Source organism: Eulemur rufifrons, chromosome 10 (assembly GCF_041146395.1).
Source record: "Eulemur rufifrons isolate Redbay chromosome 10, OSU_ERuf_1, whole genome shotgun sequence".
Taxonomy (NCBI): domain Eukaryota; kingdom Metazoa; phylum Chordata; class Mammalia; order Primates; family Lemuridae; genus Eulemur; species Eulemur rufifrons.
Window position 1 is genome coordinate 16,692,121 of NC_090992.1, and position 22,321 is coordinate 16,714,441.

The 22,321-nt window shown below is 42.5% G+C and overlaps 1 protein-coding gene across 2 annotated transcripts in view; it reads left to right on the forward strand.

The window, feature by feature from the left end:
- The window catches only part of SLIT3 (slit guidance ligand 3), a 576,436-nt gene that overhangs the window by 48,884 nt on the left and 505,231 nt on the right, over nt 1-22,321 (forward strand). For both annotated transcript variants that reach the window (XM_069483860.1, XM_069483859.1), the window contains exon 3: nt 2,160-2,231. In XM_069483860.1, the coding sequence (XP_069339961.1) occupies nt 2,160-2,231 (72 nt within the window). The remainder of the gene's footprint in view (nt 1-2,159; nt 2,232-22,321) is intronic.

Consider the following 22,321-nt stretch of genomic DNA (forward strand, 5'->3'; position numbering starts at 1 on the left):
TTCATCATAGGAGGTGGGAGTTAGGCTCCTTCAGACACCCAGAGAGAATGTGACACTCACCTGCCCTAGGGTTGGTCCTTGTTATAATTGGGAGATAATGACTGCAAGTTCTGGGATGGATGGATTGATAGTAAAAACTTAGCTGAACAAACCCGCAGTCACTAGTATTGAACTGGTTCCCTGCTTAGCACGAGGTGCTAGTGTAAGACTGGTAGCGTTCCAAGGCCCTCCTTGCAATAAGGCAGAAAGGAAAAGGAAGAGAAGGAAAAGAACATTTATTGAGCCTCTAATTGTGCTCCAGACCCTGGGCTAGATAATTTATTTTTTCTATTTTTATTCTTCTAAGAATTTATGCAGTTTTATTTTCCCTATTTTACAAGTGAGGAAACTGAGTCTCAGCGAGGTTGACTAGCTAACCCAATATTACACCGTCGGCCAGTGAGAGAGCAGGACAGAGATTCTGAACTAACCCTGGACAGCACACCGGACCTGGGGTTGGAGGGTGCACCCTACCCGGCTGTGAGACTTTATATAAAAAATTTCTCCTTGGGCAAGTCTTTTAACCTCTCCATTCAATCGTTTTCACATCCATTAAGTGAGCAGCGTGTGAGGGGTCAGCCTACACGGGCCAGAAGTAGCAGAAGTGTGAGAGTCAGAACGGATGGGGACTGTGGCAAACCGCAGAGCCGGGTGCCCTTGGCTGACCCCAACCAATACTCACTCCGGCCAGTTGATGTTTGGAAACGCGAGAGCTGATTTTTTTCAAAAGGAGTTTCTTTTGTAGGGTGAGAGAGAGAGAAATATCCTGATTTTTGACTGTTTGTAACACATTCACAAAAATGTAAGATATCGTTGCTCCCAAACAAAATACCACTACCCACTCTGATAGAAACTTCCTGAGTCCCAGACTGGCCTTTTCCTTAACATATAATCAGTGTGTGCCGTGGCCCACAGGCTCCTGCAGTTTTCCACTCATTCAGTGAGCATTTACGAAGGGGCTGCTGTGCCAGGCAGCCGTGTTAGGGCTGGGAGTGTGATAATGGACAGAAGGTCTGTCTGCTTGCTCCTCAGGCACAATGCGGGAAATGGACTTGGAAAGTAAACACAAGGGCCCCAGTGTCAGGGCTGAGGAGCGCAGGGGCTCAGGGCTGTCCGGGAGGGCTCGTGTGGAAGTGAAGACGCAGCCTTCCCCGGGCGACACTTCCTCTCCTTCGTTCCTGCAGGTGCTTGAGGCCACCCCTCCTCCTGCCTCCTCCAGAGACGCCCACTGCCCTTCCTTTTGTAAACTCCACCTTCCAAAGAAGCATCCTTCAATCACAACTGCATCCCGCCCCACCCCAAGTCCCATTCAGCCACCGAGTGTCATCTGCGTCATTTCCCAGCCCAGGGTCACCCCGAGTGGAGGCTGGGCAGCTCCATGGCTTCCCTTCCCTACTGTTCAGCTAATCCATTTTAAGCTGCCATTTTTTTTTTTTTTTTTAAGTTAGGGAAACAAGTGTTTCATTGTATGCTCAATTCTTAGGATATACCGCATGCATGAGTCAAACTCACTTAAGCAGAGCATTTAAGATTTCTAGTCACCTGCTTGGAGGACTTAGGGGGTGAGCAAAGCTTGTGGCTGGGGCAGGGAGCTCACGCTTTTGTGACCATCATCATGAGCTGGAGATTAGCTGGGCCCTAGGCGAGAGGCGTTTCTGATACCAGGCTGGTTTGCTTGGTGACAGTCTCACAATCGCTTCACCCTTTCTACTAGGGTGAGCGGGGAAGGCCCTCTTCAATGAAGTATTTTTGACTCCTTGGAGGAGGGAGCTCCGAGGGAAGAGATGCTGAATATATGTGTGGTTTTATAAGGAGCAGCTTTTTCCTCTTCCTTTTCTGTGCAACATCCTGCAGTGCTTGGGGGGACATTTGCTGAGAACATTCTTAAAATAGAGGCATGGAAACCAATCTGTCAGGTAGAAGTGTGCAGGCGGTGAAACCCTGGTTACCGTGACACCAAACTGGGATGTGAGTTCTCTTGTCCCACCAGACTGATCCCCGTTGGAGGGGCCCAGAGGTTCGTGGGAGGGGCTGAGCAACTGTGCCTGCACGGCCTGAGGCCCAGCACGAGGGTCCCTGAGGCCAGCATTGTCCCTGACGCTTGTTGTTTCTGGTTCCAGGCACCTGGAAGACAACCAGGTCAGCATCATTGAGAGAGGCGCCTTCCAGGACCTGAAGCAGCTGGAGCGATTGTAAGTACGGCACAACCTTCTTTCTTGAAAAGTATTTTTTTGGTTTTGGGTTTTTTTGTTTTTGTTTTGGTAGATTGCCCTGTGATGATGTGAAAGGCTCCAATGTTTAAAAAAAAGTTTGTTGTCATACTTAAAGCACGTTAGATGCATGTGAAAGAGATACCGAGATCCTCTTAAACTCTTTTTCTTTAAAAGATGCTAGAATCAGCATCTGGGGGTTGTTTCTCTTCTTCCCAGCCGTGAGCTGTCTCGGTATCTGTACACGGGGCTGGTTTTCTCGGAGCCTCAGCCTTCCCCTCCACGAAGGAGGGAAGCCTGCATCACCCCTGTCGTGGGAACCCGCGTCAGATCCCCCTCCTGCTCTGCACGGGCAGGAGCTCCCTCCTGGGCCCTCTTCCCCCGGGTGCCTCTGCCCCCTGCTCTCGGGGAAGAGGCAGGACAGTCGAGTGGGCGCAGCCTTCGGCGAGCTTGCACGTCCTCTGAGTGAGCGTCAGCCTGTGTCAGGAAGCCCCCACGTTTCCACGAGAGAATACATTGCCAGTGGTTTAAAAATAGGCTGGTGTTCTGACTCGAGGAGAAGGCAGAGGGGTGGGGACGGGAGATGGATGGAGCCTCCATGCGTTCCGTTGGTGAATACTTTTGCAGAAAACTCTTGGGTCACTTTGATGAGGAGGGCTGCTCAGATGGTTAAGTGGGCGACTTCACCTTGCCTCAGTTAATCACATCTGGCAGCTCATAACATCTGGATATTTGCTTTCTGCCCTCTGAGCGGGGATTGTCCCCAGGAGCACTTAGTCATGCTGGTGGGCGGCTCTCTTCAAGGCTTCGCTCCCCATCCTGGTTGCCCTGACATTTCAGCATCCTTCTCCGGTAGCTGGGGGATGAGGCTGCCACAGCTCACCGCTCCGCCAGCTCACCTAGAACCGTGCTCTATTTACCTGTCCTGTTGCCAAATCTGGTTTACAAAAATGGGCTCGAGTAGGGTGGCATGCCTGCCACCTCCTCGTTAGCTTTGTGACGTGCCATCGTTTCCCCGCAGGGTCATTGATTACATGGGAACAGGGAAGGTCCTCATCGCATGCTGATTAGTATCGCCCAGAAAAATGCTTTCCTCCTCTCTGGTGTACGAACTGTCTCATTCATTGTTCTCCTTCTCGGTCAAATCCCAGCATATGTTCTGCTGGTTGGTTTGAAAATATGACATTTATTTCTTGCAAGGGAAAATAGTGATAAAAATAACGAATGTTGCTCCTGTTTACACATTTAAGTTTCTTAAAACTTACATTCTTCTTGTTTAGCCCAAAGAAAACATAGAAGTACTTGTTGAACCTGATTCCTTTGTATGAAATGATCAGCATTTACACAGAAAGATAAATGCACGGTCCCTTGTGGGAAAGGCCAGCTCTTGCTTGGTCTTCTGATTAGAACGGTAAAAAAATTCCCAATTCATTAAGTTCATGGTTGTTAGGAAGAAACTAATTGAGTACCTTGGATATGCTAGGAACTGTGCCAGTATTTTTCGTGCTATCTGTTCTTTTATCCCCACGAAATTCCTATGAGGTGTTATTACCCTCATTTTGCAGATGAAGATACAGAGGCTCAGGGAGATTGAGCCAAAGAAAGGAACCAAGGGGGGAACCGAGATTCAAAGCCACATCTGTCTGACATCAAAGACTACGTCCTTTCATGCTCCTGTGCTGCAGACATTAGATGAAGTGTGATCTTTAGCAATGGCCCTGCAAATAGCCTCTCACATACCCATTGAACTCCAGGGAATATCAGTGAAATATTCTGGCAAAAGGCTCTTTTCTTTGGCTTGGCGAGCAAGGCTGAAATACCACGCATGTCTGGGGAACTGAAGGGATTGCAATTGCAGAGGAAACCTGGCTATTTCTCTACTTTTGTGTGTTAGGCGGGTAATGCTAGCTGCTGCACTAGATAAACCCTCAAATCTCAGTGACTTAACACAGTGCGAGTTTACTTTTCATTCATTTAAAACCCACTATGGGTGTTCCTGACAGGGCTCCTGTCCTCCAAGTGGAGACTCAGGGACTCCGTCCACTCCTTGACTTCGCTACTTTTAAATCTTGGCTTCCAAGATGCGAATGTTTGTCTGCATCAAGCCAGCAGGAGGGGAGACACCTTGAGGCATTGCACATGGGAGGTGTTCATGGCGAGACCTAGAGGAAGTGCATGTCACTTCCACTCTTATGTACCTTGGGATAGAACTCTGTCACGTGGCCACAGGAAACTGCAAGGGAGGAGGAAAAGTAGTTGAGCTCTGTGCCCAGGAAGTAAAGGAAACAGGCTTAGTGAACAGCCAGCCAGGCTCTGCCTTCTATTGCAAGTGAGCTGAAGAAGTACTTGGTCAGGAAGAAGAGCGGAAGTATAGGCAGCTAGATTCATACGCACAGCTGGACAGGCATCCTATAAGGTAGTGTCAGCAAGAAGGTGTATGTGTGTGACATTAATCCTGACTGGCGTTAATCTGGTTGTGGTTATTCACTTTGTCCCCAAACAGACTGAAGGATATAGACTGGGAAAAATACCATGTAATTGCTATTAACAACTGAAGAGGAAGATGATGGATTGCACACCTCTAGCTCTCACTCCTGGCTCACCTTACCTGTGTCTCTATGTTGGTAGTAGATATATCTTTATTGATCATATTTTGAAATACAGTCTAGAAATAATATGGGTTTTGAGACTTCATTTTTGGAGGATTGATTTCCATTTTGAATGGTCAATATTGTTTTATTCTTTTGGGGCGCACTGTGAAAGGGGGAGGAAGCTTGTCCTCCGGGTCTCAGCCCAGAAGTCTTTGTTCTTCCGTGAAAGGATCCCTTCTTTTGACTTGAGTCTGGTTGCGCCTCCTCTCAACACAGGACTGTCCCTACCACAGCACTTACATGACACTATGTTTTAATTCCCTATTTGCCAGATTGTTTTTTTTCCCAAAACTATGACTATGTGGAGGTCAAGATTCATGTTCTGTTTAGCTCTTAATCTCATAGCTTGAACAAGGCATGATAATCAGTGCTTGAGGAATATTTGTCAAAAATACTCGAGTTTTTGTTTTGTGCCGGTGGTTCTAAGCTGGGTCTAATTTTGCCCCCAGAGGACACATGGTGATTTCCGGAGACATTTTTGATTATCACAACTAGGGGATGCTACTTAGCAAGTAAAGGTCAGGGATATCCCCAAACATCCCAAAATGCACAGGATGGCCCCATAACAATTATCCAGCCTAAAGTGTTAGTAGTGCTGAAGTTGAGAACTTCTGCACTTTGCCTATGAATAAGTGTCAGCATGTTAGACACTTCACATGTGCCACTTCATTTAATCTACACAAGAATTATGAGATTAGAATTACCCATCTCCCTAATGTGGTAAGATATAAAATTTAAGGCATCACCTGTTAAGTATTGTTGCTAAATGTGTTTACTATCAATCAAATTTAGCTAGATCTTACTTCTGGTTTCCAGAAAGTGAATAGGATAGAGGAAAAAGTTAAATGAAACCAAGAGAAAACAGATTCTGTAGATGGGATGTTCTAGGAGATAACAGCACTGGTATCTGAAAGTCAATGTCAAAAGAAAAAGATGAGAGTTGACTGTTCTAGCTTCAGAAAAGCTTAGGATAGAAACAGCACAAAAATTGTGGGAGGGTCAGTGGAATTAAATTGTTCTAAGATCCTTGAATTATCTAGGAAGTGATGATAACGCTAAGGTTTATTGCCTTCTTAAACCAAGGATGCATGTTGTGATCTGTAGGATAGCCTCTAAAAAGAAGAGTGAAAAAAATTGCAATAACCAAATAGAGGGAGAAGGGACATGGTATGATACAAAAACATGTAGTTTATTCAAATGAGGGATGAAAGGAATGAAAAAAGAACATAGAACAAATGAGACAAATAGAAAACAAGTAGATAATACATTTAATCACAAATACATCATAATTGCTTTATATGTAAATGAACTAATCCTCCAACTAAAAGACATAGATTGTCAGAATGGATTAAAAAAGTGTAATAATTATATGTTTCTCACTGAAGACATTGAACATAAAGGTAGAGAAAAGTTAAAAATAAAAGGATAGAAAATGATACCATGAAAACACTAACCAAAAGGTTGGTGTAGCTCTATAAATGTGGATAACATACTTTAAAAAAAGAAACATTATTAGGTAGAAAAGGGACATCATATTGATAAAGTAATTAACGTGTGAGGAAGATACAGCCTGTGTTTGTATGTGTCTAAAAATGTAGCCTGAAAATATATAAAGCAAATATTGACAGAACTAAAAGGATAGACAAGCTCATAATGATAGTTAAGATACCTTTCTCAGTAACTGATGAACCAAACAGATACAATTACTAGTAACATATGGAATATTTTAATAATAATATTTGCAAATCTAACCTAATTGATATTTAGAGAACTCTGCAAACAAATGTAGAATAAATGTTCAAGTATATATGAAACTTATATCCATCTTAAGAAGTTAGAGCAAGAACAACAAAACAGAAGAAAGGAAATAAGAGCAGTATAGGAAATAGAAATGAATATATAAGGAAAAAACTCTAAAACACCAAACTTTCATTCTTGAAACAATAAAATTATAAACACTGGCAAGACAGATCAGAAAACAACAAAGAACCAATTACCAATATAAAATGGGAGACATGACTATGGATATTGCAAATATTAAAATGATAATAAGAGCGCAGAGTTTGAACAACTTTATCCTGATGATTTTAAAGATTAAATGAAATTGAAACTGTATCAAGAAGGGATAGAAAATTTGTCATATATATTAGAAAAATTAGGTCTTGAAATATTTCATCAAGAAAAACCCAGGCTCAGATGGCTTTACCAGTGACTACTACCAACATTCTAAGGGATGAATAATATAAATTTAACTTATTCTGTAAAAAGAATGAACATTTTTATTGGGCCAGCATAACCTTGATAGCAAAATTCAATAAGGATGTTTTAAGAAAAATATAAACTGAGGTATTTCATTAACATTTATACAAACTTCCTAACAAAATACGAGCAGAATGAATTTAGCTATACATGAAAAGGAATAACATATTACAGCCAAATTTGTCTTGTAAACTTGGTTTACAAGGAAGGAAAGGTTGGTTTAGTATTAGAAATTCTCCCTCCCAAATAAATACATGCTGAACAACTAGAATAGCAAAACCAAAGACACATAGACAACATCTACAATAAACTAGTTGGCAAAATATTCCGGTAACACGCCAGTAGATGGTTATAAGACTTTTGGGGTATCTGATCTGTATGGGAGAAAGCAGCTGAACTTCTTGTGGTCCTTAGAACAAGAAATCCATTAAATTACCAATCTGTGTTCATTGGAAAATGCAGTGGTCCATCTGAGAAAAGCTGCCAAAAATAGGAGGGAGCTCTATTAGATCCAACTTACAGTAAGTACAAAGGAACAGTGATGTGATAATGACTGATAATATTTGGAGCATTCTGGACTCTGGAAGACTCTTCAAACAGACAAAAACAAAGCTCTTTTTCTAGGAAAGGCTAGCATTGATAGAAAAGTTTTGGGAGTAGTTGATTTGGATAGGGACACTAATGGAAATGGAAAGAGAACTTCTTGATTAAAATGTTATAATTCATCAGCTCATATCTGAGAAAATAAAAAGCCATGCTTTTTACTATTTTGCAAAAACAAACAAGAGTGAGCTCTAGCATCTTGAAGCTAAAAAAGCTATAATTTCCTACTGCTCCCTCTTATAACCAAAGGGAAATTTATCTCACTTAAAAATAAGCAACCTTGGCCGGGCGCGGTGGCTCACGCCTGTAATCCTAGCACTCTGGGAGGCCGAGGTGGGCGGATCCTTTGAGCTCAGGAGTTCGAGACCAGCCTGAGCAAGAGCGAGACCCCACCTCTACTAAAAATAGAAAGAAATTATATGGACAGCTAAAAATATATATAGAAAAAATTAGCTGGGCATGGTGGCGCATGCCTGTAGTCCCAGCTACTCGGGAGGCTGAGACACGGGATCGAGCTCAGGAGTTTGAGGTTGCTGTGAGCTAGGCTGACGCCACGGCACTCACTCTAGCCTGGGCAACAGAGTGAGACTCTGTCTCAAAAAAAAAAAAAAAAAAATAAGCAACCAAAAGGATTCTGATTAGAGCTCATACAAAGGTTTTTTTTATAAGAAGCATAATAACCTCCCTAGAAACAATGTAAACATGCAAAAAGAGATACCTACAAAACAGATGAAAACTATAATGGAATAGTTCAAAACTAGTTTATAAGAATATAAGAGCTTATAAATTATAAAAGAGCAACATAAATCTGAATTTTAAAAACTCAAATTAGATGTAAAGTAGGATTTGAAAGGAGAGATGAAGAACTCAAAAAAGAATTAAAAAATAAAAAATCATTTCGAAATAAATACCGCCAGTACAATACTAAAGGTGAACAAACTTAGGAATTACACTCTGCAGTTTCAAGACTTCCTATAAAGCTACAGTCATCAAGACAGCATGTTATAATAGACACATAAATCAATGGAACAGATAGCCCTGAAATAAACCCATGCAAAAATAGTCAACTGATCTTTTGACAAAAGTGCAAAGATAATTCAATGGAGAAAGAATAGACTTTTCAACAAATGGTGCTGGGTCAATTGTATGTCCATATGCAGAAAAATGAACCTGGACACAAACCTTACATCTTACACAAAATTTAAGTCAAAATAGATCATAGACCTAAATGCAAAATGTAAAACTATAAAACTTCTAGAAGAAAGCAGAAGGGAAAATTTACATGAACTTGGGTTTGGAGATGAGTGTTTTGATGTAACACCCAAAAGTGTGATCCATGAAAGAAAAAATTGATAAATTAGACTTCATTAAAATGAAACACTTCTACTTTACAAAGGACACTGTTAAGAGAATAAAAGCCACAGACTGGGAGAAAATATTTGCAAAACACACATCTGATAATGGACTTGTATACAAAATATAAAAAGAACTTTTTGACTCGGGAGGCTAAGGCCAGGAGTTCAAGGCTGCAGTGAACTATAATTGTGCCACTGCACTCCAGTCTGGGTGACAGAGCAAGACCTCATCTCTTGGGGGGGGGGGGGCGGAAGAAACGTAACAGATACCCCATTTCCCTAAAAAAGAAAGAAATGGGCAAAAGATTCAAATAGGCACTTCACCAAAGATGTCCAGATGGTATATAAGCATATGAGAATATACTTAACATCATTTTTCATTAGGGTAATGCAAATCAGACAACAATGAGCTATCACTGCACACCTGTTAGAATGGGCAAAATACAAAAAATTGACAATGCTGATTGCTGTTGAGGTGGAGTAACAGGAAATCTCGCTCATTGCTGGTGGTAATACAAAATGGTGTAGCTACTTTGGAACACAGTTCAGCAGTTTCTTACGAAGCTAAACATAGGCTTATCATACAATCCAGGTCGGTGGTTGGTAAGGGTTCAGGGAAGAAGGAGGAGTGGAAGGTTGAAGCACAGTTGTGGGTAGGGGTTAGATGGTAAAGCTGTGCTGCATGATACTGAAGTGGTGGATACATGACACTATGCATTTATCAAAACCCATAGGGTTTTACAGCACAAAGAGTGAACCTTAGTGTATGCAAACTTAAAATCACTTAGGCAATCGAGGCATCCCAGATGGAATACAGATTGTGATGATGCATGCATCTACCTCGTTGAAGGCGATGGGGGAAAAGGTGCTAACGTAAGTAGCTGTGGCAGTGAGTGGATTCTGTAAGGCTAATGGCGAAAGGAACTGCACAGAAGAACTGTACTCTAGTTGATAAATTTCTTTCCCACGGGGGTATGAGTTAGCAATTCTGAAAAAGTCCTTAAGCATTTAATCAGAAACCTATAATGGAAAGAAAACCAGATTTCCAGCATACTTTTTGATGCCAAGACTTTATGCCAGAGTACGAATGAATAACTTACTAAAGAAAATGAAATGGGAACCACAGATCTTATATTTAGCCGTACTGACATTCAAGTGCAATGACTGCTGTCTGAGTGTTACGAACATTCAAGACCTCGGGCATTATGGCTCCCAGGGAGCCCTTCCTAAGCAGTCGGCCAGAGAACAGACTCCTTACGACCAAAACACTGGAGAGACGTTGGCATAAGGACAGATACCGTCTACATTTCCAGGCACCCTGGAAGTTGGGTGGAGACGTGTGACTGGGTTTTGGAATTTCATGGAATGAGAGTGGAAGTGATGTGTTGCTTTCCTTCCCTACGCTGGCTGAACTGACTGCACTCTAAGAACTTAAACGATGTAGAAGCGCAGAACGGAAGGATTGGTCCCTACTGGCACATATTTGGCTGTGACATGAACAGGAAATACACTTTTATTGTTTCAAAAATAACTGTAATTCATCCCATTAACAGAATAAATGAGAAAAGTCATTTCATCTCCATAGATGCAGGAAAACAGTACTTAATAAAATGTAACACTAATTCGTGATTTAAAAGCATTTGACGTATTAACAATAAAATGGAACTTCTTTACCCAAAAAACCTACAACAAACATCATAGTTGACGGTGAAATATTGAAAATGTCCCCCCTGAGAGACCTAGACACCTGCCATCATGACTACTCTTCAAAATTGTATTGGAAATTCTGGTCCTGGCAATGATTTTAAAAAAATGGAAGAAGAAGAAGGGAGGAAGGAAGAGAGGAACCAGGGAATCACAGGACCAAGGATCCAAGGAAAAAGAATAAAGATTGGGATAGAATAAATATAAATGTTGTTGTTTGCAGACAACATGATTATGTGAAAAATACAAAGTAATCTATATATACAGTATCAGAATTCTTAAGTGAGTTCCTAAGATCACTGGACACAAGGTCAATATGCCAAGAAATCACAATTTCAATATTCCAACAACAATTAAGAAATTAAAAAATATTTACAATAGCACCAAAAATATCAATGCCTAGGAGTAAGTCTAATGAACGATGTGTAGACTGTAACACAGAAAATGACAGCCATTACTGGGAGAAGTTAAAGATGACTCAAGTATATGGAGTGCTACATTATGTTCATGGATTAGAAAACTCAATAATGCAAATGTGGCAATTCTTTTTAAATTGATAGATGGATTTGGTACAATCCTAATAGAAATGCCAGCAGGTTATGGTGAAAATTAAGATGCTTCTAAAATGTATATGAAAATGCAAATGACCAAGAAAAACAAAGACAGTCCTGAAGACCCCAGATGGGGAGGGACATTTGATTTGTAACAAAGGCGGCTCTGTGAGGTAGCTTGGAATGGATGGTGTGTGTAATAAATTGTGCCAGAGTAATCGGGTGTCCACATGGAAAACTTATCTTGACCCCCAACCTTATACCATTCACAAAATCAGTGACAAATGGATTGTAGATTTACATATGAAGAAAAAATAAGAACGTTTTTAGAAAATAACATAGATATCTTCATGGTCTTGGAGTGGTTGATATTTTGTAGGCAGGACACATAAGGCACTGCATTTAAAGAAAAATAGATAACTTGTACTACAATAAAATAACTTTTGTTCATCAAAATACACTGAGTGAGGGCAAAAAAAAAAACATGTCCCAGAGTGGGTGAAGATATTGGCAGTACATATAACTGACAAAAACCTTATTACTTGAGAATTTATAAGAACTCCTACAAATCAATTAAAGAAAAATGGCTCAGTAGAAAAATGGGTAAGAGTTTGGACGCTGCACAAAAGAGGATACCAAATGGCCGATGATCATATGAAAAGTGGCTTAGTGTGTCATTAGTCTTTAGGGAAGTGTAGAATAAAACCACGGTGACATACACCACACACCCATGAGAATGGCTAAGACTTACCAAGTGTTGGTGAGGATGTGAAACAACTGCATTTGTCATATGCTAGTGTGGGAATAATTGATAGAATTAAGTTGGAATACTGGCAGTATCAGCTAGAACTGAACATACGTGACCTGTAAGATGCAGCAATACCACTCCTGAGTGCCTACCCACAAAAAGACATGAATGTTCATATTAGCACCATTTTAATAGCCCCAAACTGGAAAAAAGCCAAATGCTGATTGGCATTAGAATAAATAAATAGATTATGGTGTATTCTTTTAATGGAATTGACTAATGGAAAACGAAAACAACACAAAAGTAACTACTGCTACACATAACCTCATGATAAATCTCAGAAACATGACGAGTGACAAAAGCCAGACATAAAAGAACATATATCACCTGATTCCATTTATATAAACTTCAAAAACAGGCAGCAGAACTCATCTATGGTGTTAGAAGCCAGGGTAGTGATTAGCAAGGCAGGGCTGCAAATGGAAGGGCACTGTGGGATTTCTGGGGTGTTCACAGCTCTCTCTGGATCTGGGCAGAGATTTCGTGGGTCTGTTCACTGGGTGAAAATGCTTCAAGTCATGCAATTTTGATTTGTGCATTTTTCTGTGTATTTGTTTTACTTCAAAAAATAATTTATTTTAAAGAGACTTAAGAGATATATAGCAACCAAATTCAATGCATGGTTCATAATTGAAGCTTAGTTTCAGGAAAGGAATGTATAAAATAAAATTTTGGGACAAATGGAGAAATGCAAGTGTAGACTGGATGTCAAATGATGTTAGACAGTTATAGTTAACTTTACATATTTTATGTAGGAGAACCTTCTTAATTTTTTGACACGCATGCTTCAGTATTTCGGAATCCAGTGTTCTAATGTCTGTAACTTACAGTAAGTCTCCACTTAACGTTGTGGAAACCACAACTTTAAGCAAAATGACCTATAATGAAAGCAATTTTAACCATAGGTTAATGGATATAAACAAAAGTTAAGTTCCTGTGACATATTTCTGCTCACAAAAATGTCACCAAACTTCTAAGACCAAAACACTTCAAATAAAATTAAACATTGAAATAAATGTGAGCTATGCATACAGTTAAAAAAGGTTAATAAAAACAAGTAAGATGATTATTTACCCAGTTATTCCAGTTCAAGGTTGTGGGAGGTTGGAACCTCTTCTGGAAGTTCAGGGCAAGAGGCAAGAACCAGCACTGGCCGGGACACCATCCCACGGCGGCACACACTCACGCTCACACTGGGACCGTGTAGACACGCCAGTTCAGCTCTTGTGCATGTGTTTAGCATGTGGGAGGAAACTGGAGCACCCAGAGAAAACCCACGCAGACATGGAGAGAATGTGCACACTCCACACAGGCAGTGGCCCTGCTAGGGAGCGATTTTTTTTCTCATCAATGTTGTAACAAAATGACATTGAATGAAACAACATTACTGAGGACCTGCGGGGCCTTTAAAATGGTTCGGTAAAGAAAAGATAAAACAAATGTAGCAAAATGAAAATAATCGTTGAATCTAAGTGATGAGGATGGGGATACTCAAATTATATTTGCTTTTTTTACTGTATGTTTGAACACTTTTTTGATAAAATTTTTTTTTAAAAGATGTATTTTTTAAAGTGATCATGTCCTTTTCATAGAGGAAAAAAAAAAATCTAAATCTCAGAAAGTTAAAGTAACTTGCCTTGGTAAGATTTGAATCCAGGTACCAGGAAAAGAAAACATAGCATAATCTTCAGGAGCTGGAAAGAGATTTGAGTTACTGTAGTATCCAGTTTTCTCATCTTACAGAAAAGGAAACAAGCTAGAGAGGATTTGGACTTCCGTGAAATGTGAATGCATGAGCAAGTGTTTGAAAGTTTGAGTTGCCATGGTGTTGGCTCTGTCTTTCCAAAGAGCGGAAAAACCGCGGTGTCCTTAGCTCTAACTCGGAGTTCACATCTACTCATTCATTATATGTGAAACAGATAATTAGACTACATACTTAACTGCGTATGTGTAGCAAATATATTCTTTTAAATTACTGCGAGTCATTTTGTTCCCAGCGGATAGAACCCTGCTTGTCCCGCCAACACTAATGTGTGTTATGTTCCTTAAACCGATCGTTCAGAGGCCAGACACCCAAACAGCCCATGAATGTGGCTTTTTCTCCATTCAGCCTCATTCGTATCAACATCAAAGCCCGACCATTGTTATTAACTCAGAATTAGGGACAGGCTTTTCTTTGTGAAGTTTATCGCCTGTGGTGTCTACTACACTTAAATTACTCTACGTCCATGAAAAACACCCCAGTTTCTGTGTGGGTGTAAGCTACCAACACCAGAAACACCACTGTTGACACAGGCTATTTTATTGGCTTATTTTATTTTTCCTTTTTTAAAAAGAAAAAAATAATAATAACTTACATCTTGGCATATAGTCTTCCTTGGTCCCTTAAGAATTGCAAGTCAGAATGAAGGGAAGCGGTAAAACTGAGAAGCACTAGGGGAAACATCAAAGCTGGAGAAGATGTTCAAGGCCAATGGCAGGACAGCAGGCCTCCAGCCGGAGCCCACCCTGCCGGGTTTCCTCCCACCAAGCTCCTCCTTCCCTGGGTGCATTGAGAGGACGGAGGCAGGTAGGGAGGAGGTTGTTGGAAAACTTAAGCCTGAAACCTTCAAAGTGTCATCTAGGAGCTATCTCCCTTGAGCACCAAACCTGGGAATATAGGCTTAGTGGTGGCAGGAATTTAAGCAGATGAGCAGGAAGGAAATATAGCAAGATTGCAAAGAGCATGGGTTCTGGAGTCCTGGCCCACACTAACTACTAACTAGCTGTTTGACCTTAGGAAAATTAATGAACCTCTCTGGGCTTCTGTTGCCTCATCTATAAAACATGTACTCAATCTACCTCATAGGGTTGTTGGGAGAACTAGGTGACATACACACAAAGAATTTAGAATGGTGTCTGGCCCGTAGTAAGTGCTCCTGAGCATTTGACTGTAGGCCCTGCAGTAGGACTAACAAAAATGACTACGTTATTACTGGGAAATCTCTAAGACAGGCATTTTCAAACTTTCCCACCAATTTCTTCTCCCACCCCCCCTCCACAGCAACCCACCTACCTCCAGAGAGGGATTGCAGGAATCTTTTTTGTTCTATGCATTAAAAAAGTCAATTTCGTGTCATTTATTGAGCATCTGCTGTGTACTGGGTATTATGTTAGTACTAGAGTTTTTGAGAGGAGTGCACTGGAACCCATGCCCTCAGGGTGCTTGCAGTCTAACAGGAAGGCAAGCCTGGAAACACATACCTTTTAACATGGCAGATGCTAAACTCTTGAGAGTACAGAAGTGATTGCCTCTACCAGTGAGATCTGGGAAGGCTTCATCAAGGAGGCGTCACTTGAACTGACTCTTTAGGATCAAGTATAGTGCACATCATGACAGCTAGTTTAGCAAAGAATGACGAATTTGGGGTTGTTCAAGATAGGGGGCAAGAATAGCAGGGATGCTCTCTGGAAGTTTCCACAGGCCCTTAGATCTGCTAATTTAGAGTGAGTGGTTGGCGGGTACTAGCCTAAATAGTTAGAGATTAAGAGCATGAACTTTGGAGTTAAGATAGACCTCGATTTGAACCTGGATAAATCTTCACATTTCATTTTACCAGGTGTGAGACTGTGGGCAAGTTTCTTAATAGCGCTGAGTACCATTTGTTAGACGGGGTTAATCATTGTTGAGTGGAGTTGCATTTTGAGAGAATTGTTTTTAAAGTTAGCATGGAAGATAAACATGGAAAATATTCAAAATGATTGACAGGTGTATTTCCCATAAATAAGACATGTAGGGGCCATTTGATACCGAACAGTACCAGTGGGCCCTGGAGTCACGCTAACACCGTGAGTGGCATGTGGGGACTGAGAAAGGAAGAGCAGGTTCACATCCCCCATCTCAGGGCCATTTGTGGACACAGGTTCATTGAGAAGAATGGCTGTAGGACATTTGGCACCTGGAATTTCTCACTTTCTCTTACTCCTCCTCCTTTTCCTTTAATTTTTTCTGAGTGCCTACACTTAGGTTCACTTACATGTTAAAAGCACATAGATCGTGCCTCCATTAACCCAGTTCATGAGGCTGTTATGAAATTATCCATGCAAAGTGCTTCACGCAGTGATGGGCACAGTCATCACAGCCCCCTCTTCCTCCCCCTCCTCATCCTCATAGGCCAAGATGATGAATAAGGGGAGAGAGGAATGTATTTGACTAAGCGGACCAAATGACTGCATTTTTACTCACTGGCTTTATTCCATGTCTAGGGCCAAGCATCTTGTGCCAAATACATACCAAATTGGCATTCTTTCCTTGTCCTTCCATCAAAAGTTGCTGAAGCATGCTGCTTCTCATCTGAAAATTGAGCTTAATGGCATTTTCTGTCTGATAGAAGTGAGGGTGTTGTCAGAAAGTATGTATCTGTTAAAGTACTCTGAAAAGGCAAACTGACAAAACAATGCAAATTATCATTATCTTTTCTGTAGTACTGTCCTTGGTAGGTAAGGCCACAGAACCTGTTGAAGTTGGGCCCAGCTCTTTCCCCTCCATGCCTTGCAGATCAAAAGAACCAATTTTTTACTCTCATTTGTTTAATTCTTTTTTTACATAATATCCTATTTTTTTTGCTAGAATTTGAAAAAAATAGCTGAAGGATCAATTTTTGCATTTCAAAGCATTAACAAGGAGAATTGTTCTAAGCCTGGGTATATGTCAGCCAAGTTTTGCATCTCAGAATACTTACGTATTTCTCTCTTTCTCTGTGTATCTGTGTGTGTGTGTGTGTGTGTGTGTGTGTGTGTGTATGTGTGCACGTGGCTTCTCAAAGATGTGGAGATTTGGAATAAAAATGGTAATTGGCCTTTAACGAGAGAGCTGAGAGAACCGCTTCTGTATATTATATGGCTGTGAGCTGGATTTTAAATGTTTGATTAAGTTATTAGAGTGTTTTGCTTTGGCATAATGTACTATAAATTCACGATTGCTGGCCAAAACAGTTAGTCAGTGGAGAAGAATAAATTGTTTTGAGAGGTGCTTTAAAACCAGGATTTTATTCTCTTGGAAAGACAGGGCTTTTACATAAATCACATACTACAAATGAGAATTTCCATAATTAAGGTTCTGACTAGGAAGGATCCCTAGGAGCTTTCAGAGAGGAAAATGAAGACAGACATTCCAGGATGCCTTAATTTGCTTTTCAGATATTTTTTAAAATTTATGTTTTGAGTGTTCTACTTTAATTTTAGGGGCCCAGAGACCTGACAGCACAAAACAAGCACACGTGAAGTGTATGTTGTTAAATACTTTGCCTCTGGGGTGTGAGTGCTGTGGGGAGACTGATATGTTAACAAATGAACGGCAACGAGTCCGGGACGGCTCTTGCCTTGCAGCGTACGAGCGCCAGAGGCCCCTGACCACTGCACCTACACCAGTGCCGAGACAGTTTCTCTTGGCGGTCCTCACGCCTTGTCACCCGGTAGTTTCACTCCCTGGCAGCTTTTGTGTTTTCAGCGCATGTCCTTCTACTTCTGTGACTTCAGGAAATCTCTCTTAAATGGCAACTCTCCTTTCTGGCTCTTGGCCTCAGACTTTTTCCCCAAGACTCTTCCAGCAGTTTCCTCAAAGTCCCAAAGCCTCTTCCCAGCACTGCTAGGCTCTTCTCCCAGGAGCTCCTAAATAAATAAAGTGTAATCAAATTTATGTGGTTGCTTTATTTATTTGATATATGTACTCACGAGAGAACTTTATACTGTACAGTGTACAAATGCAGCATTTATAATGGATTAAGTGGGGCAGTTGTGGTCATTTCTAGAAAAAGCATGCCATCAGGTCCTCCACTGGGAACCTGGGCACTTACTCAGGTGTGTTTCTAGGGGATCAAGTAAGATAAGGTTGGGACAGAAGCTCTTTGTTAGAAGATTGCAGGGTGTTACCCATCAGTATTGCTAGAATGCTGATTTTTGTGGGAGATTAGCTTGGTGATTAAGGAGCACAGGCTGAGACCTCAGGCTACCTAGGTCTGAATCTCAGCTCCTCCACTGGCCAGCTGTGCTGACTTAGACAAGTGCCTTAATCTCCTCATCTGCAAAAGGCGGGTAATAGAATTACCTACCCCAGAGTTGTTGAGAGGATTAAGTGACATAATGCATGTAAAGTGTCTAGCAAAGTGCCTGGCACAAAATAAGTACCTGTAATATGCATTCACTGTTAATTACATCATCATCCTGATTATCAGATTTAAGTGACATAATTTAGTATATAAAAATCTCTTCCTAGATTATAAGCAAGTATAAATTTGAAGATGAACTGTTCGGCTATTCCCTAACTCGTGAATGCTCAAATATGTGCATCTCATTCCTGTACATGTCATTGCCTTTCAGAGATGGCCACCCCAGTCCCTGAGCACAGCAGCACTCGTCTTCTCTCTGGCCACCCTGCCTCCCACTTGGCTGTGATCTTGTAGACCTGCTGCTGACTGGGACCCACCCTTTTCCACGCTAGTACCCCTCCTTCCTGCAGGGAAAGGGCTTTAGTGACAGGACTGAAGGAAGAGCCAAAGGGTATGGGGAGTTCAGATAAAGTCGCTGATAGTTCAGCCTTAGTATACGTCTCATGGAGGCATCCCCCTTCGCTCAGAATGTTAAAATGCACCCCCTCCAGCACCCCATGTCGTATGATGTCCAAGAAACTCTACGCCAGGATTTTAGCAAGCAATGAAGGTGAGTTTTACCAGAGACCCACTGTTACCATCTCTGTAGATGGTGGCAAAGTGAGCAAAGGGAGTGGTAGCACAGAATGGTGTCTTTGATTTTGGCCCTAGCCTCATCCTTAGGATGAATGAACGACACTAACATTTATTAAACACCTACTCTGTGTTGCACATTGTGTTGGTGCCTTGAGTATACCGTTGGATTTCATTCTCTTGAGTTCTCCTGCAAGGCAAAGATAATTGTCGGCATTTTACACATGAGAAAACAGAATCTCAGGGAAGGGGCATAACTTGCTTTCAGTCCCGCAGAGTAGAGACTGGCACCTGGAACCAAAGCGTAGGCTCCTTTTATGGCTCCAGGTCTCCAGGGACTCTGGTTTTATGACTGGACTGAGTGTGTGGGTGGGTGGGTGGATAGTGGTTATAAGGCCACTTTCTGTTCCATCCCCAAATTGGAGAAGGGTCAGGGGAAGAAAAGGGCTGAGGAGGAGTCCACCTGGCCTCCCGAAGGTGCATGTAGGCGGGAGGCTCTTGGCCAGGGCGGCCCAGCTGTCTGGCTGCACTCTCTCTCCTCCCGCCAGTCCCCTCGGAGCTCTGGTTTATCTAGCCCGATGCCTCTGCAGGTCCCGCTGCCCACTGTGAGTGGCTCGCAGGTGTAAAGGTGGGGGTTCCACATCCGCACCGCTGTGCCCAGGGCTGGCAGAGACTTGGGGGTGTGGAGCTTCAGAGATGGATGGGGGGCTGCCCTCTACTATGGCCTCTTCCCCACCACCGCTGACTTCATCCATGCTGCCGTCCTCTGTTGCTCGAAGGACCGTAGACACCCACTCTTACCTGTCTGCTTCCACGCTGGCCCCACGGACAATGTACTCCAAGCTAGAGCAGCCAGAGCGAGCTTCCAGAACATCCACAGTGCTTAAAATCCTTCCTCGGCTTCACTTGGCCCTTAAAACCAAGCTTCAGTTCCTTGCCTCGGTGCTCAGGGCCCATCGAGACCTGGGCCCTCCTCCCTCTCCAGCATCACCTCTACTTTCCCTTCTACCCAGAAACCTCCCTCCCCTCCTCCCCTGTAACCAGCTTTCATCCTCCAACTCTAAGAACGGTCACTTCCTCAGGGAGGCCGTCCCCGACCCTCAGGCTTGGCCATAGTCCACTCTCACACGTCTGTACAGAACTGTGACCCTTTGCTCATCTCGGTCTGTGTTTATGCCTCATTAATGACATTGGGTTGGCATTTGTCCCTCTCATTAGGCCATAGACCCCTGAGATGGAAGCCACGTGTTTGTGATAAGCACAGTATCACTGGCCCCTGGCGTTGTGCCTGGCCAGATCTGCACTTGTTAGTACCTGTTGTGTGAGTGAGCAGAGTCCTGCGTGGGGATCCCGGTTAGAACGTTGACAGAGGGTGGCAGCCCCAGGAGCCCTGCGTGAGCCCAGGCCATTGTCCTGCCATCTCCCGTTAGATAGGCTTGGCTGGGTGGTTCCTTGGCCACCCCGCTTCCCAGCCACCCCCAGTGGGAACGCTAAGAACCTCCTGAGCAGTTAGTTACCTTGCCAGGCCACACGCCTGTCCCAGTGAGCAACCCTTTGTGAAACCCCCTTTAGAACCGCCTTGCCCTCTCCCAGACTGTGATGTAAGACTTGTCACATAGCAGGTGCTCAACGCCCAGCAGCATTACTACTTTGAGATCCTTATTAGTAGCAAATGTTTTTTATTGAGGTATGATTTTAAGTGTTATATTGCTTTTTAAAGTGTACATTTAATTTTAAAAATAGGCAAACCGTTTGGAACCAGGTGGAGTGAATACATTAATAGCATGTTGGTAAGCTGGGCAGTCTCCTATCACAGTAATTTTCTATATACTGTCTAATTGCTGTAGTGCTAGCCTAGTGTGTGCCTGGCATACGTACATTTCCTTGTTTATTAGTCCTGGAGTACGTATCATCCTCCCATTTTACTGGTAAGGAAAGTGAGCTCCAGTGAGGCTCAAAAAGACCAAAGCCTCGTTGCTGGGAGAAGTGGAGGCAAGATTTGCAAGCATCTCTCTTCACCTCCAAAGCTAATGATCTTGCCATTTCCTAATCCTGTGTCTCTTCTTAAGACGTAAGCAGTAAAGGACAAGGTGTGATTACAATGTCAAGAGCCTGCTTGTTCTGTGTGCCTTGTAAACAGGCTCTGGAGCCAGAAGCAAAGGTGAAGGACCCAGGACCTGTTTCTCAGTCCTCCTCGTTCTCTGCAGCCGCCTCCTTCCCCTCCATACTATTCCTGCAGATGGTCCGGAAGACACACTCGCAGGCATTTCTACAGAAACGGATCTCTGAGTCAGCCCTTGGAAAAAAAGCAATCTCTTTGCTGGTTTTGTTTTTCTTGGTTGATTTATTTGACAAGGACCCATTTTATACATCATTTTTGGAATTTCAAAATCTTTTTTATCTCCAAAGGTCTCTCCTTAAAAGCCCAAGCAGAAATAAAAAGAAAGGTTATGTCTGTGACTTCTGCTATGATGCTTTCTAAACCCTGAGCTCTGCGTTTGCACTTGATTTTCTTACCCTGAGATTACACAGGTTGCAGAATAGGGGCCTGAACAGAGTTAACTCCCATCAGGTAAGAGTCCTGATTTGCACTAATCCCTAACTACACGTCTCCATCACTTTTGTTTGACTTGGCAGGACACCTACGCTGCTAAACCCCGTAGAGGAAGAGCACATGAATTATTCACGCTCTAACAGGGGTTCTCTGGTGAGATTAGGTGTTAGAACCAGCCACCAAAAGGAAAGGTCCCTAGTTCTGGCTAGCTGGAGATTGCAGGTTCAGTTACTGTTGGTCTTCTTTACCTGGAGATCGAAGAAACCCCACTCCAGAGCTTTCTGCAGGTATTCTAAGCTGGTGTTCCTGGGGTCTCTGCTTTGGCAACAAGTCACTTACAGAGACATTTCTCATCCTAGCACATGGCACATCAGATGCAATCAAAACAGGCACCAGGCTTCCCTGGGAACTCGCTCTAGTTTAACATGTGTTTCAGCTGTGGGAAAAGCACGAGGGGGGGAAATCCAGGCTGAATTTACAGTTGCCTTTAATAACCCATGCAGCTAAATTTATTAGGTCACAATGCCCCTTTGAACTGTGGCATGGAATTTTCCATGCAGTGTCTGGTTTCTCCGGTGAGAAGCAGACCTTCCCGTTTGGTTTTGTTCATCTCCTTGTGCGAACTCCGGTGCCTCGGCTGTTTCCGTGAAGAGCCAACTTCGATCAGGGGGTGGGCTGGAAAGATTTCACCATGGCTCTTGGTGCTTCTTTCTGGGTGACAGTGGCTGAGTGCTGATATACACCCACATGGTGGCCATGCATGTACCAACTCTGCATGAAAGATCTGGAGCTGGAGACATCCTTCCTCCTAAGGACACTTAAAGCAAAAATTCTGCATCATTTTTTGCAAGCTCTGTTTTCCTGAGTG